Source organism: Passer domesticus, chromosome 7 (genome assembly GCF_036417665.1).
Source record: "Passer domesticus isolate bPasDom1 chromosome 7, bPasDom1.hap1, whole genome shotgun sequence".
Classification (NCBI taxonomy): Eukaryota; Metazoa; Chordata; class Aves; order Passeriformes; family Passeridae; genus Passer; species Passer domesticus.
In genome coordinates, this window is record NC_087480.1 from 56,572,882 (window position 1) to 56,589,682 (window position 16,801).

At 38.6% G+C, this 16,801-nt stretch overlaps 1 protein-coding gene across 8 annotated transcripts in view; it reads right to left on the bottom strand.

The window, feature by feature from the left end:
- The window catches only part of EPS15 (epidermal growth factor receptor pathway substrate 15), a 67,739-nt gene that overhangs the window by 11,015 nt on the left and 39,923 nt on the right, over window positions 1–16,801 (bottom strand). For all 8 annotated transcript variants that reach the window (XM_064428843.1, XM_064428842.1, XM_064428850.1 and 5 more), the window contains 8 exons: window positions 15,138–15,223; window positions 9,998–10,070; window positions 5,227–5,388; window positions 4,544–4,741; window positions 2,571–2,768; window positions 1,941–2,015; window positions 1,512–1,602; window positions 193–228 (listed from right to left, as the gene is read on the bottom strand). In XM_064428843.1, the coding sequence (XP_064284913.1) occupies window positions 193–228; window positions 1,512–1,602; window positions 1,941–2,015; window positions 2,571–2,768; window positions 4,544–4,741; window positions 5,227–5,388; window positions 9,998–10,070; window positions 15,138–15,223 (919 nt within the window). The remainder of the gene's footprint in view (window positions 1–192; window positions 229–1,511; window positions 1,603–1,940; window positions 2,016–2,570; window positions 2,769–4,543; window positions 4,742–5,226; window positions 5,389–9,997; window positions 10,071–15,137; window positions 15,224–16,801) is intronic.

Genomic DNA, 16,801 nt, shown 5'->3' on the forward strand with positions numbered 1-16,801 from the left:
GCAAAACTCACTGGCAATGGACTTCTCCAAAAAGCTTTTACACAAGTGGCCAAGTGCTAATGTCACATATATTCTATAATGATTTTTGTAGCATTTCCACCTACTTTTTTCATCTGAAAGTGGTGACAATTTTCCTCACTAGCAAGAACCATTTAGAAAAACAAACACATCATGAGTTATAAAGTTGCTTACCAATTTTTCCAAAAGGGTCATCTTTGAAGGGATCATCTGTTCAAAAGAAAAGCAAATATTCATTGAAGAGCTTCTTACCATCATGAAACACACACAGAATCAGCCATCTCCAAGCTGCATTTCCATTGGCTGTTGTCCACAAACACCCACATTCTGCAGAAACACCACTGCAGTAATCCAGGCCAGCTACTGAGATGAGTCCCAGGTTGGTTTAATTGTCACAGACACTGTGGATGGGAGCTCCTAAGTGTTCACTTCAGTACTGGATGCATGATCCCAACTCACTTCTACTTTCTCACGTTCATCTGAGAGACAGATATCCTGTCTCTTAGCTGTGGGTATCTACCCCTGAGTATACTGAGTGCTCAAAGCCCAAAAGTTTGGTTCTTAACAGACAGACCTTTCCTCTTCTGAAAGAAAGGCCGTGTCATGTGCTCTAAGACCACTTCAATATAAACAAAAATCAAGCAGTATCGACTCAGGAACATTCAAGCTGTTTTAAATTAGTTTAATTTATTAATTTAAAATATTCAATCTGCAATGACATTCTTTCAGAAGCCAAGTGATCTGAAACAAATTTAGCTTATTTTCCTTTCAAAGCAATACAAGCTAAATTGATCAGACTATGTTGATCTGAAAGGGTGTAAAATCATATTAATGTGGCTGAAAACATCTGCTTCAGCAGTTAATTCAAATTAACTCCCCTTTCCCAACTGGCTCCATATAGGCAGATCATTCCTTCCATAGAAAATAAGAGCAGAGCAACATCATTCGTCAATGGCAAGTTCTTAAAATAAAACCCAGCACTTCCACAAGATGAACAGATGGTGCAGCTCCACATTACCTTGTTCTGAGAGCCAAACTCCCCAGAAGTAGGCCACAGCCATTCATTCTGAACCACCCACACCCTCCCCACAGCACAGCCCAGAGAACCCTCTGCTGACCTGTTTGGGGACTGGGGCTGTCAATCACATCACTGACACCACAGGTATCACAAGCCTGCCCACACCTTTACAGCCAAAATGCCACCAGGGCAGAGGCAGGGAGGGGATGGGGAAGAGAAGTCCTCAGGCAGAGCAATGAGGGAAAGGAGCAATTTTCAGAGCTCATTAGGAAGCCCAGATCAAGGAAGGAGGAACACCCCAGAACTCTCATTTCTATCACTACTATTTCTATAATGCTATTGGCTCCATGCTCCTGTCACCCACACATCTTCAGATTTATTCTATAAAGAGCAGTCTCAAGGGGAAGATGAGTCTGATGCATTCACACAAGACCCGTTTCTGCAAATCTGCACTTAGAGAGAAATGTTTACTTACTGCCAACAAAAGGGTCAGACTGGAAGAACTCTAAGCTGGCTTCAGAAACTAGATCAGGCAACGGATGAGATTCAGCATCAAATGGATCTTCCTGGGCAATGCAGGCAGAGAGAAACATATTAAATTTTTAAGACTTGCAACGATGGAAAACACTTATGTCATCTCCTGTTACCATTCAGTGGTTTTTTAAAGCTTAAAGCAAAGAGACAGCTGGAATTCTATATAATTCATCAATGGAGATCCAAAATATTGTTCAAAAACCTGCCTGCTACACAAGATGAAATGTTTTCAAGACATCACACTAAATAAAACCAGTAGGAAATGACAATTATTCCTCTGCTGTTGTATGACCATCATGCAAGCCTGAAACAGGTTAACCAGGATTTTTTTTAACCTACTTTTTCCTTCCCCAAATCTGAAGAAACTCACTTTTTTGGTAACAGTTGCAGCTGGGGTCTCTTTCTCTTCTCCTACAGAGACTGCTGTTTCAGGACTATTCCTTACCTGTACAAGGGTAAAAGCAATTCACCATATATAAGTAAATACAAGACTGCACAATAAAATTTTAAGTTTTAAATAGAATCACAGAATATACAAAACCATACTTTAAGAGGTTCATACTTATTATAGCACATATTTAGTATTCCATAAATCCTGTAAGTTAAAAAATAAATCAATCATAAATCTACTGAGACATAAGGAGGAACATTTAAAGCAAGACAGTTTTAGATTTTCTGTACTTTTCCTTATTCTGCTCTCACTGCACCAAAATGGAGACAGCTGCTCTCCTTTAATGTTAATTCTGCTATTCAATTTATGAAATTTTGCTTTGGAAATAAATACAGAAAAAATGTTACTGCTGCTTTCCAGGCAAACTAAAATTACCTCCTTTTCTGCTTATGAACTTTCAGATATGTGGAAACACAGTCCCTCAGAAAAACACCCTGAAATTTCAGTTGTGCAAGTGTTTAAAAACATAATCAATCTTGGTACATTCTTAACTTATTCCAACTTCACAGCTGCAATGCATCGTGATCAAGCAGGCAAAACACTACTCACTGGAGACACACTGTTTGTTTGTTCCTCTTCTGCTATGCTTTCCCTCTCAGCATTCTCATTAAGGTTTGCAGTTTCACTGCTGCTGTTGCTAAGACTAGAATGATCCACAGTTCCATTAACAAGTGTACTATGGGGCTGAGAGTGCCAACTAAATTGGTTATTTTCCAGTTCTTTCAGCTCAAGAAGCTTTGTCTGCACCTGTAAACAGAAATAAATGTATTAGCATCAGTATGGCAGCACGTGGAAGCCAGTAAATGCCCATCCCCTCCTAAATATAAGGTGGGTGATATATGTCTGAAAATCTTATTTTCAAAAGCAAATATAATAAAAAAAAATTGAGAGATAAGCAGAAATCGTATTTAGCAGAAGTGCAGAGTGGTTGAAGGACACACCTTTTGCCAAGGAAGAAGACTGTCACTGGCAACACCAAGACTTGTTATTCAAACCCATCAGAAAAGTTGCAAAGGTTTCAGGGGTTTCTTTGTTTGTTTAGTTTTGCTGGGAATTTTTGGTTAAGTTTTTTTTTTTCTTATTTTGTTTTGGACTGGGGGGTGTGTGTGTGGTTTGAGTTTTTTTCCTAGATTATGTATTTGCAATTTCCTTAAACTCAAAATTAAAAAGGCTGCTTTATCAGAATTCTCATCTTCCAAGAAGGAACACTATGATTTCATTATCATCTCCCACATGACTTCTGAAGTCTACAAAAGCCAAGTATATCTTCCTAAGCAGACACTTACATTCATCTGTTATTATTTCAGCAATATGCTTAATGCAGTGCCTTACAGCAAACATTTACAACCAGCCTGCCAGTTGTGAAGGAATTACTGGAACTGACAGGCTATGCAAAGGAATAAACCTAGTCCAGATATTTGGGTGCTAAATCCCACTGATCTCTGCTAGCTCAGTCACCTAATAGAGTTATTGGGGTGTCAGCAAAGACACCACCAGGTGCCTTTCAAGTTAACTGACCTCAAACCAGCCATTAGATAATCTTGTCTAAAGCACCAAAGCACCTACTGTTCCTTATTTAGGAGTCAAGAGCAATAAAATCAGGAGTGCTGCTATAAAACCTAATGAAAAAAATGTCTGTAGTACAGTCAAGCATAACCAGTATATTGTTATACTTATATACTGTTCATGGCAAGCATCTCTTGCCATATAAAAACACTGCAGTGGTATAACCTTCTCTCCAGCTGTGATGAAATGATGAAAAAAGCCATATTTTAAAATTAGGAATGTTGTAAGACTCGTTAGCAAGTTACAGATGTGAATTGTGTAAAATGACCAATCTAAAATCAGCTGTTTCTAGGGTTCAAAGGTAGGTTTTACCTTTTGTTTTCAATTTGGTATCAGTGTGAGTGGCTAGTACATAACACAGCTGGCAACAGGGAAGGAGAACCATGAGGAAAGGGTGTGCAAGCTCAGGCATCACCAAAGTTATAACAAATCTCTGATTACAGACAGAAACTGAAACTGTTGGTGCAACAGCAACCACTTGAAAGCATGGGGCTCTAATCTCAACCCAATTTCTTCTTCCATTCACCTCACTTTCCCCCCTCAACAATGCACTAAGTAAATGCTATCAGTAATTTTATACCAACTTCATACCAATTAAAAAATAGTGAGAGCATGCCTCAGGCCATTGAAGATGAAAACTTCAATAACTACTGGACACAGAGAATTTAAGTCTGCATCGTCCATTTTTCATTCATTACATTATGACAAATTATTTATGGACTATAATAAATTAATCCCTTTAATGAATAAAAGAAAGATCATGAAGTATTTTGAGTGACTTAAGTCAGCCTCTAAAAATCCTAACAACTACTAGCACGGAACACATGTGTAAGTAACTAAAGACATGAACAAACAGTGAGGAAAAAAGGAAACAACGCCTTCCCCTTAAGGCAAACCACTATAAAAGTTTCCAGCTCAAAATATTTTTGGGGGGTGGGTCTTTCACACTGCCTTACTGAATTGATTTCCTGTTGTGAATCCTGCAGATGCTGCTGAAGAGGTCCCAGCTGTGCTTTCCCAGACTCTATGCAATGTTCAAGCTCTGCAGTTTCTTGCTGCAGGTGACTCAGCTCCTCTTGGGCTTTGGTCAGTTCATCTTCATAGGCTGAAATCTTTGATTCCTGGCTTGTTATTTCAGCCTTTAGCATGGCAATCTAAAGCATGAACAGTATTTCAAGTCAAGAAAAAAAAAAAACCACCCCAAAACCCACACCCAAAAATCCAAACAACACTTTCAAACACATCCAAATCTATTATTTATGACCAGAAAAAAATAATCTCATAGCTATTGCAGAGATTATAGATCTTACCTGAATAAACAGTTAATTCTCTATTAGCCCCAGTAAGAACAGACTATTTTTGCTGTTCTTCTGACCAATACAGATATTTTTGCTTTAAACCTTATTTGTGTGCAAGTATATCTCAATATGTTTGTTGACACACTGACACTAAATTAGGAACACCGAAGCAAGTGATGTATTTCCTATGCTCTGCTGGTCAAAAAACCTTGACACTCAAGGCTATTTATTCATTAAAACATTTTTTCTTGCCCCAACAACTGGAACTCTGCAAGGCTGAGTTCTTCAAGACAAGGCATTAATGCTTCCCAAGGGCACTGGCACTGGCCACCAGACCTTACCAAATGGGCCTCCTCTGCACACTTCTGCCTGATGTCATTAAGTTGTTCTTCCAACTTGGCCTTCTGCTCATCAAGATCATTAAGGGTTTCCTGTGCTTCCTGTTTCTGAGCTTGCAGCTTCTGCAGATTACTGCTTTCCCTCTTTACTTCATCCTGGAGATCCTGAAACAAAACACAGCAGCTTGACATTTGTTCCCTCTCTCCCTTAACCACTGAATTCCCCAGTACAAACTGCAGTGCTAACCCAGATTTCTAAGTATCAACAAATTATCTTCCAGAAGCCTGCATGGATACCAGACAATCAAGTATTCTCAGATTGTAATTCAATGACATAAAAATAACCAGATTGTTTGCCTTTGCTTTTCTTTAGTAAAACAAATCTCACTGAAGTGTTGAGATCATACACCAAGACACAGATTAACTCTTTTCCTCACACAGAGGTCAGGTTTTCATTCTGAATTTCAAAGTTGTCTTTATTCAGGCTGCTACAGTGCCTCTGCCCTGTGCTTCAGCACTGTTTTACTGAGTTTCTTAGTAAGAACATGGACCTATTGGAGTGAGCCAGAGGAGTCCATGAAGATGGTCAGAGGGCAGGAGCACCTCTGCTATGAAGACAGGCTGAGAGAGCTGGGGCTGTTCACCCTGGAGAAGTGAAGGCTCCAGGGAAACCTTAAAGCCCCTTCCAGGAACAAAAAGGGGCTTGCAAGAAAGTTAGAAATGGACTTTTTGTCACAGGACACAGGGAATGGCTTCACAGTGACAGAGGCAGGTTTAGATGGGACATTAGTAAGCAATCCTAATCCTTTGCTGTGAGGGTGGGCAGGCCCTGGCACAGGTTTCCAGAGAAGCTGTGCCTGCTCCATCTCTGGAAGTGTCCAAGGCCAGGCTGGATGGGGCTTGGAGCAACCTGGGGCAGCGGAAGGTGTCCCTGCCCATGACAGGGGGCTGGAAGGAGATGGGCTTTGAGGCCCCTTCCAACCCAAAACATTCTGGGATTTTGTGATAATAGAAATCCTTTATTCTGCTCCTTCCCCCTTCAAAAACACATGGCCAAAAATAGGAACTGTTTTTTGGAGCATGGTGAAAGACCATTAGCCCAAATGCACTGCCTCCTAGGGCATTCCTGCCCCCAATTTTGCAAGGATCAGCCAAAAATGTATTTTCTGTGTACCACTACAGATAAGAAATGCACATTTCATACACAATAATATGGAATCTTTTGATTTATGAAAGAGAAGCAAGTATGTGTCTTGTGTTTTAAGTACATTAAGTAGCATCATGAAATAATTATTTCATTTCTGAGCAACAGGAATGGTTATACTTCAACAAACTGCAGAGACAACACTGAAAAACATGTCAAGGAAAGAATTTAGGAAGAAAAAAGAATCGTCAAAGTCAGGAGGAAGAGATAATACAGTGAGATGAAAAAGGATTAATACAAAAGGAAAAGCATTAGATGAAAAGAGAAGATTGCAGCATTTCTGAGAAAATACAGCAATTTCAGGAAGAATCATCAACAACAGTAAAACATGAACAAAGCAAAAAAAAAATTAAGGAGGATAAGAAAGCAAGCAGGCATGAAATTCTGATTAGATGATACATTTGTGTGCTGCTCTAAGCTACAATCCTGCTCTCCTTTTCTAGGGGTGTTTTGTTTGGGTTCTTTTTGGTGAGGGAGACAGTTTATCCATGTGTTGTGTGCTAACACCTCCACATAATGAGGACAAAAAGCCAGATAGGAATAGAAAGGCCTATGATGCAGCAGTCAGATGCTGGGGAATTGGGTAACCTCGAGACAACTGGAGGGCTAACTAAAGGTATATCACAGATGCTTTTATGTTAAAAATCAAACACAAAACCATGCCAAAAAATCTCCCAAACCAAACCACAAAAAGCCCCCCACAAAACTCCTCCAAATCAAATCTGAATTTCAGTGAAGAGTATGTCAGTATACAGCAGTCAGACTAGGAAAAATACAGGTTATTTCTAACCCAGGAGAAAAAAAAACAGCATGCACACAAAAAGCTCTCAGAGCAGCTACTGACTTGGATAATTGGGACACTCTTGATCCATTCATTTTCACATGGCTTTGAAAAGCAAGGATCAGCTGACAGTTAACACAAGCAGTGGAGGAAAAAAGTAACAGCTTAAAGAGACTTCAGCCTCCTTTTTCCTAGAGGAAGCAAGAATTCACATCCACACAAGCTAAATATAGATCACCTCCACTTTTGTCTGTCCTAGGCACAGCAGTAGAGAAGCACTGAAGAGACCTAACTAAGCCTGATGGCTGCCAGAAGAGAATAGAAGGGAAAAAGCCCAACCAAACCCAAAATCTGTGGTGGTTTTTGTTCACATATGCACCTAACCTCTCCAGAATTAAAGGCTGCAGTAGATACAACACACAAAACTGGCTATCATACTCAAAGATGCCTCTTCATGAAGTAAACCAGGCTCCAATTAAGCTTCAATTTCAAGGAACACCCTTCAGCATGGAAGCAGCATCTTAATGGTCAGGCACTGAATGAGATTCTAAATGAAAACCACTAAGACACTTGAGGTGTTACAAACTGTCATTTTGATGGTAATAATAATCCTTGTATTAGATTTATGATCATGGTAACTCTTTATGCCAATAAAGTGTAGGATAAGGAAAATTTAGGAATCTGCATTTCCATGGACAATGGATTTAATAGTTTGCCAGTCTGTCCTTCCCAAGACAATTCATGTGCTAGAAAATGCCAAGTCTGCAAGAAGACAGAAAAGTAAAACTTACTGACTTTCTAATGGCATTGGTGCACTGCAATAGAGAAAAAGAAAATCCAGTTCTGAAGGATACTCAGTGCATGTAACTTTGAGGACACACTCCTTAGTATCTCCTACTAAAGGGCTGATATTTTAACAAGCACATTAAACCCCATCAATATGCACATATTGCTTACAATTCTTTTTCTGCCTTTGCTTTTTTAGTACTTATTTACACAGTCTTGAAATTTTTTTTATTGAAGAAAAAACTGTCATTCTTTCCCTCCTCCTATATAAATCAGTTTGACTGATCACTGACCATGGCTATATTTGAGATTACAAATAGGTCTGTGGAAGCAATTCTGGTGTCAGAAACCCTGAAGTGTCATGCCACAAAACCAGCTTGAAACAAGGAGGCAGGTTAGAGCAAACTGGTTTTTTGGTAGACCATCCTTAGAAATGTCCTCATTAGAATAAAACCAGAAGAAAATGTATGAGGCAAAGATAACCTTAATCTGTCCCATTATTCTCTGAAGTTCTAGAAAGTTTGTTGAAATATGCAGGTCCTCCACCAGTCAGGAATAAGAAAAGATAAAGGGCCACCAGATTAAATAAATGCTGCAGCCATTTCCTGTTTGATCCTGGAGGTTTCTCATTTTTCTGACAAGCCCATAATAGACTGTTCCTTCTCTGCAGACTGACAGAACTCTGTAACTATATTTAACAAATAGCTTGTGTGGCTACTAACAGGTTAAAGACCTGAGACAGCTGCTCCCAGCCCCACTGCTGAGGATGCAGACTCAGGGCATTCTGTGATGCTACTGCCTATCAAACACACATGGATGACACTGGAACATTCAAGGTAAGGCTTTTATCAAGCTTACAAACCTTTTGTGCAAAGGCACCAGAGAACTCAACCCTCACATGAGCCAACACAGATTCCAGAAGACAAAATAATCCTGTGTGCAAAGCCAGGAATATCCCCTGAGAATTCTGTGAACAGTGGGAAAGGGAATCTGCAGGGTGGGGAGGGGAATGGCCGTGGAGCACAGGCATGGGCAACTTCCACACGCATTCCTGCAGCTGCTGGAGCTGCTGCCAGCATGACCAACAGGCCAGCATCTGATTATCTCCTCAAAGGTCACACTATTAATTAGCATCCACACTCCAAGGATATTAAATAACCCTGCACAAAATTCACAACTCTTGTAATACATTAGCTCCTTTTCAGCCCGACCGAAATTGAAATGCTGAAATCTTGCATTATTTGCTCTTAAGTAAAGATTATGGAAAATGATAGATTCTTAAAATAAATTTAGGAATAAATATAAGTGGTCAGATATCACATTGAAGATTATTTTTTAAAACAGCAATTGAAAATTTAACTGCAATATTGCTTTGCAATATTTAATTCAGAGCTTGGCTAGTCTGTCAGCACTCTAAACACTGATGCTGACTGCATAATTTTAACATCTGCAAAACACTTGTAAATTTAGATTTTCAAACATTCAAGATATTCAATATCATCCTTTCAAATAAAAATCAACAGATTCTTTTTAAAATTCACTTATATTAGGCAAAATTAATTTGAGGCAACATTTCTCCCTAGCTGGTAATTACTGTGCCTCTTAATAGCAGCCCGATATACAAACCCTTTTAATTCAGCCATTTAAGTTTATTAATTAATTTACAGTGCTACAGTGTCCTCTTTAGTTTTAATTACACAGTAGATAATCTTGCTTTAAAAAAAGAAAGAAAAATCTAGTCTTTTGTAATAATTTTCATTTATAATTCCATGCATGCTATATATCCTATAGGAGCTTACACATTGATATAAATATACACACCAACACAAACCCAAAATTATATATAGAATACACTTCAAAGTACATTCTTTTTCTTAGCTACCATTTTTTTTTCTTTTTACTGGATAAGTGACGTGATCTAAAGACTCAGTAATCCCACTGTCATTAAAACAGCACATGGTGCAATATCAGGTGTCTGAACAATAATGTGGTGGTTTATTTACCTGGACCTCACTTGTCCTCTGCTTGATGGCATCTTCTTTCTCCTTCAGATCTTGCTCTACATTATTCTTTTCCCTGGAAGACCAGCAAACAATGCAAGAATACTTAAGAACATCAGCTACAGCAGGTACAGTTATCCAGCCCCCTAAGCCTGTATCTCTCTTTAAATACATGGTGAAACATTAAACAAAAAAGATGTGAGGGATTTCTGCTCTCCAAACGATTCACAAGACAGAAGCCCACAGAAGTGTTCTGCATAAACCCCTCTGTCTTTCCACCAACTGCACTCCAGTGATAAGAACGGCTCAAAACTGGAAGGGGGCGGGAGGCAGAAATCAATGAAATACTGTCTCCAGTGATCTCACTGTTGCTATGGAGCACTTGTCTAATGAAAACTGCTAGGAAAAGTGGGAGGGATTGCATCAGATGCCATCTATTAACCCCTGCAAACACAGCCCTGCCTGGGCTCCCAGCAGCCAGGGAACACTCCCAGAGGCCAGCAGAGCCCATGAATGCCCTTTGCCTGTCAGATTTTGGGTCTGCCTGCTGGGAAGCTCAGGCAGGAGCAGGAAGGTTGGCTTGGCTTGCTGGAATCACGATCTGCTCAGACACTCCACACACAATGATTTGCTGTGTCATATCAAGGCTGCCTCTACAGACATTTATTCATGTTTAAGTGACTGCTGATGACAGGGGAATTATCATCAATAAATTCTCATCAGTCAGACATAACAATAGCTTTAAGAAAGGGAACAAACCCATACAACTCAGAAGTGTTACTGTTATTAAAAAATCATGAGTGTCTCTAGACAGCATATGGAATCTTTTCTCCTTCCATAGATACAGAAAAACAACTAAGCATTACAGCTTTTACACAATCTTCTGTAGATATTTACTTTCATAAGGACTCTGTTAATAAACCAACACACACATTGAAGTCTGAATTTGAACAATAAACCTAACATTTCTAAATGAAATAGCATAGTGAAAAGCTATTAGATTGTATTACTGGTATAAACCAAAATTAAGAAACTTCGTATTTTAATAGCAGAGAATTGTTAATCAATCTAGAACTATTAATTTATTTACCCTTATCTGATATAGAAGAAAGCATTTCTGTGTTGAAGTAAAGCAGGTCTACTCTAAGTTCTGTTTACTCAAGCTGAGAAAGTTTTGTTTACAATGGCAAATAAAAAGAACCCAGATGTCAGATCTTAAATGAACATTTGTTCTGACAAATAATTACTATAGATTATACTCTGCTATTATTTTTTTAATTATCTGATTGAAGAGCAACTTCCTGATTATGCCCAAAGGTGAAGTTTAACTGGAAGAAAAAGGAACAATGTGGAAAGAGGAACTTTGAAGATCAAGGCTATTTATTCTGTCAAGTGTGATCTTCAAAATAAAGGACCACACTTTCATAAAATTCATAAAATATATGTCATAAAATTAATAAAAATAATAAAATTAATAAAATTCCTCACTCTCCATTCATCAGAAACTGGAAATTCTAAAAAAGTCTTTACCTTTTCAATCAAAGCTACAGCACACTCCTCTAGCTCAATAAGCATCTGTAGCATAGTTGTACTTAGATATTTAAAGTATTGCAACACAGGTTTGAAACAAGCTCTGTTGCTTTGGCTTCCATAATTTCCCATGAACAAAGGTCTCAATAAAGCACTTCTACAGATCTGTGTACAAATCAGGCTGAAAAATACCTTCAGGCCCTCAAACACCCACCAAGCACAGACAACATTCATATGTATTTTTCCTGTTTGATGATAAAAAGAGTAGGAAAACAAATACTTTTTATTTTTCCTGCTGGGGTGGGAAAACTGAGCAAGAAATAGAACTGCAGGCAGGTATGTGTGGTTAATAAACAGCATTTATACATTGCTGTCACTGATGTGCCTGAGACTGTCAGAGATGCAGATCACTTCCTTTGTATTTCAACACAAGCCAGGTACCTAAATCCTTGCAATCTGGACTGAGCAACAGGATACAACACCCACCCACTGGCACTTCCATGAGCCAAATCAGAGCACAAACAATGAATTGGAAAGAATCAAGTGAAAGAAGTATTGTCAGGCAGAACAAGAAAAGCTTAGGCAGCAGTCTCAGGCAAAGGAAAACAATCTGAGTGTATATAGTCTGCACATAACACATCCCATCCTCCCCCCAGAAATGCCTCTTTGTTTCAAAGAAAAGACAACACAGAACTACTTAATTCACTAATTCTTATGAATACCTCCATTTCTTTAACAAACTATCTGCTATGCCCCTTTAGGAATGCTCAGCAAATGAAAAAACCAAAAACAAGTAACAAAATTGATTTACTGGATATGACAGATTTCCTGGATCATAAAGTCCCTTACTACATCCAAAAAACAACCCAAAAAGAAATGTGGTCTTGCCAACAAAGGACACTTGTAACTAATTCAAGCCAATTTTTGAAAGCAATACAATTTCCCTATGCATTTTAATAGTAGTCAGGTTGGGAGAACCTCATATCAAATAAACTAAAAGCAATGACTAATAGATGGTTTCTCCCATACAGATGCTTCATCATTTACCAAAACCCTAAATTTAATACCAATTTGTGAATGGAGTAATTTATAAATGGGAGCCAACACATTGCAAATATCTGTCATAGCTGAGAACTGCAAAGTCCCCGTGTCAGCAGAGGTGTCGCAGCCAAACATTCAACCCTGGCCAGGCTGAATCACCTCAGATACAAAAGCAAAAAAAATCATAGTCCTGTCCCATAATAAGATGATGACTACTCACAGAGCTGGTAGCATTATCTACACTCATAGTTGCCCAATATTTCTTATTTTCACATACATCTGTAGTTGTGGGAATTCCTAATGTAGTAGTACTTCAGTTTGGCAATACTGGAAAAAATTCCAAGGGTTTGCCTTGTTTCTTCTAACATTAGTTACTCACAACCTCTCCTGCTGCAACAGCTTGGTTACTTCTAAACCAGAGGTTGAGAAGAAATGATCAATCCTACATTAAAATTCTTAGCTAAGGTGATGTAGATCTCTGAAATTTGAAACAAAAGTTGATGCAAGTGCATGGCAGGGAGAGATTGTCCTGTTTTTCTGGGGGATGTTTTGCTCTTTCATTGCTATTGAGAGACCAACTCACCAGCTTTATGGTCCTTTTAACCTGATTTATACTTCAAGACAATTTAAATGTTGCTATCCAGCATATGTGAAGGATGACATCTCTGGTGAGATATCCCAAGTTAAGCTCAACTACTCCTCTGCTAAGAGAGGAATGTCGCGTCAGTAAAGCTTGAAGAAATTCCATGAATTTGAGGGTCATCACTAACTTTGAAAGCAAGAAAGCAAAGCTGGGTTTGTTGGGGAAGAAAAAGGTTTTATGGCTTGAAAAAGAATGGTCCAGCCTCCCACCATGTTGATCAAGAAAAGCTTCAAATAGCTTTCTAAAAATATAGTGCAACTGAAACAGAATTTAGAGACAGCAGTGCTAACAGGCTCAATGATGCAGGCTCCACAATGTCCCAAGGCAAATCATTCCCCCCACCAGAGGGGTATTATCCTCCCTAATAAGTGTTCTGCATTTTATTCTTCATCTGATCCTCCACCTTCCTGACACTGTATTTATCAAATTCAGATTAACAAAGCTATTGCCCACCAGACCTCTTTCCCACACAAACTGCTGAGCCACAAAGACATCACCTCTGTATTCTTTGCTCAGTCTCTCCAAAAGCTGCTCTCCACACATTGACATTCTTATGGACATTTTCCTCTCTTGCCTTTTTTTGTTGTTGTTTTTTGAAGTGCACTTCAAAAATAGATTCAAATTCTATTACATTTAGCACACTGTTAATACCATTCTGTTCTGAACCTCTAAATCATATCAAAGTAAACTTCCCCTTTCTAAAAAAATACACACTAAGAGTTGCCTATACCCTATCTTCAACAATCTAGTATAGTTCAATTTAAAATAAATGTCAATGTATATTTGCCCCTCAAGAAATGGAAGTAGTGACTTTTGCAGGGCCATGGTTCCATACCTCACAGTAAGAAAAGAAAACCAGACTCAAACAGCCTGGCTTGCATGTTAGGCTGCAAGCCCACCTACTGAAAACCAACTTCTAAAAATTCATGCCAGTCAACAATTTATTTCCTTCAGTAAATATACACAGTTGCAAATCCTATTTCAGGTTAATAAATGTGAGTGTCCAAAACTGGAATGAATATAACCTGAAGAACAGTGGAGGCAGAGCAGGGAGAAGCAAGGAGGCGGTGGGAGTAATAAGAAAGAATAAGCAAGTGAAATGAAAATACATTTATGCATTTAGGAAACAGACTGTGCTCTGACACACTGCCAAGTCAAATCATTCCCACAAGTGACATGAATTAGAGAGGCAGATTTCATCATGACAAAGCACCACTCACTTAAAAAATAGGAAAATTTACAGTTCTTAATATCATTTTCAGTGGATTTAGGATAGTAACAAGAAAAACACTGCAGAAAAATACTTGCTGTCTCAAGAGCATTACCAAGACTACAGAAAATATATGAATTTGATTTTCTTAGTTACTTGAAGTCATCTTAATTACCTTAGAAATAATTAATGGAATCCAAGAGTCTGCAGACATAAAAACAATTCTTCTCAGTCCAGCAGTTTATTTTATTACACAAGAGCAGCACCCCCATCTTTATCCCCATCAAAACCCCAGCAGTGGGCCATGCACAGTCATCTTCCCACTCCCTATCCTGCATACTTACTCATCTTTTCCATCTCACTTCCTTACTGTCACCAAAAACAAGTCCTTGGAATGCCCTCTACAAATAAAAGGTAACTAACACTGTTTATATATGGGTCCAGCATCCTAAAGATTCGCTCTGTTCACACCTGCCAATAAAGAGGAACAATGGAGAATATTTCCAGGTCAGGTTGTTTCAGCTCTCTGAAACACAACCTGAGGGCACGAGGGGCAGACCCTTCCCAGTCCTGCTGTAACACACACAGTACTACAGACATGCTCACCCTTTACTTAGCAGAGTACTACCACCTGCTTTTCTCCGCTGCACTGAATTGTTCTTTAAAAAGCAGTAAATAGCACAATCCAAGGCAACTCTGGCTATTCCTCCTTTACATACCTCTGCAGGTCCACAATTTCATTGTTTAATGTATCAAGTTCCTTAATTGCAGAAAAATCTGCTGCAGGATTCGGTCCTTGAGTACTCTGAAAGATAAAAAATAAACACTGTTAGTCTAGAGCTTATGCCATTCAACTACTACATTCATTTTACTTTTTGTGGCAACATGAGCTGTCCTCTTGTAACAAGTGCTGGTAGCATTGTATTTCAAACCTTCAACCTTAGAAACCCCAAAAGAGTACAGACGCTGTATGAGCAGAACACAACATACAGCCAAAGCACAGGGACACCTCAATTCAAAGAGTTTGTCTCCTTGAAGACACCTTCCACAAAAACAAAGCACTACCTAATCATACAAAAAAACACAGAATCTTGTTCTAAAATAAGTCTCATCCTACAGCTAATATTTAGGTGGTTTCCTAGCATTCATTTGAGAGAGGTTTGCTTACTACTTTTATATTTCTTCACCAGGGTGATCCTCATGTTGCAGAGTACAGACACTGATTTGCAAGGATACTGAGCTCTTCTGACAGGACTCTCCAGAGTACTCAACGAAACTCTGATATAAAATCATAGGGTAACCTACACCCATGAGCTCCCATTCACTTAATGTCTTTGTAAGACATTGAGTAAATTGAGACAATAACTGTAATACAAATTATTTGTTCCCAAAAAAGTACACATAAATGGATAGAGAACAAATGCTGAAGACAGAAATTACAAATGCTGTAATTATTCTTCTGTGCCTTGTCACAACATGAACATGCTTAGAAAGCAACAGCCATTGTAGCTACCTCCTGTAAATACATCAGCTCCTTCAAGTCTTGAATAAAGTCATCCAGGAAAAACACAACACTCCAAGGACAAGGGTATACATATAATTTTAAAAGGCAAATGATACCCTCAAAATAACACAGAAGTTTTTAAATGCTTAAGTTTGTCTACAGATAAAGCAAGATACTATTAATTATGTGCTTACTCAAACTGATACTCTGGGGAAGAAAAAAACCAAGAGCTATGAACACCTAAACTGTGAGCACACTGTGGCTGTGAGTATTATTCAGCAGAGCTACAGACTATCCCATGCATATTTTACTAGCAGAAATGGTATGAACTGGGAATAAAAAAAAAAAAAAAAAAAAAAAAAAAAAAAAACAACAAAACCAACCAAAGAACCAACTATACAGCTATTTTTAAACTGGTTAGTGTACAGCTTCTTAAATGGACAAACTAGCTATGATGTTCAATCCTGTTCTACAGGAATTACACAGGAGTATTGCAGAGTTGATCATGGCATTCCAATGGGAGTTTTTTCTTCTCCTATGACAAGGATAGAAGGAACACATGGAAATATTAGCTGCAAATTATTTTTTTCCAGGCCTCCTCCTTTCACCCAGTTAAAGAAATTCTGCACACTAATGCCAGCATCAAACTTGAGGAAAACATAGCTCAATCTTAGTTTCAATTGCTCAGGAGAACTGGTGAGGGCAGGAACATAAAAGCCAACATTTTTAGCTTCAATACACATGTTAACAAGGACAAGTTAGAACCATAGGCTGCCATTACTACACTGCAACATGCATGCAAAACAGCACCTCCAGTTTTTAACTCAAAGTCGTAGTAAAAGGAAATTTCCATCAAAATTCTGTGAGAGAATCTTACAA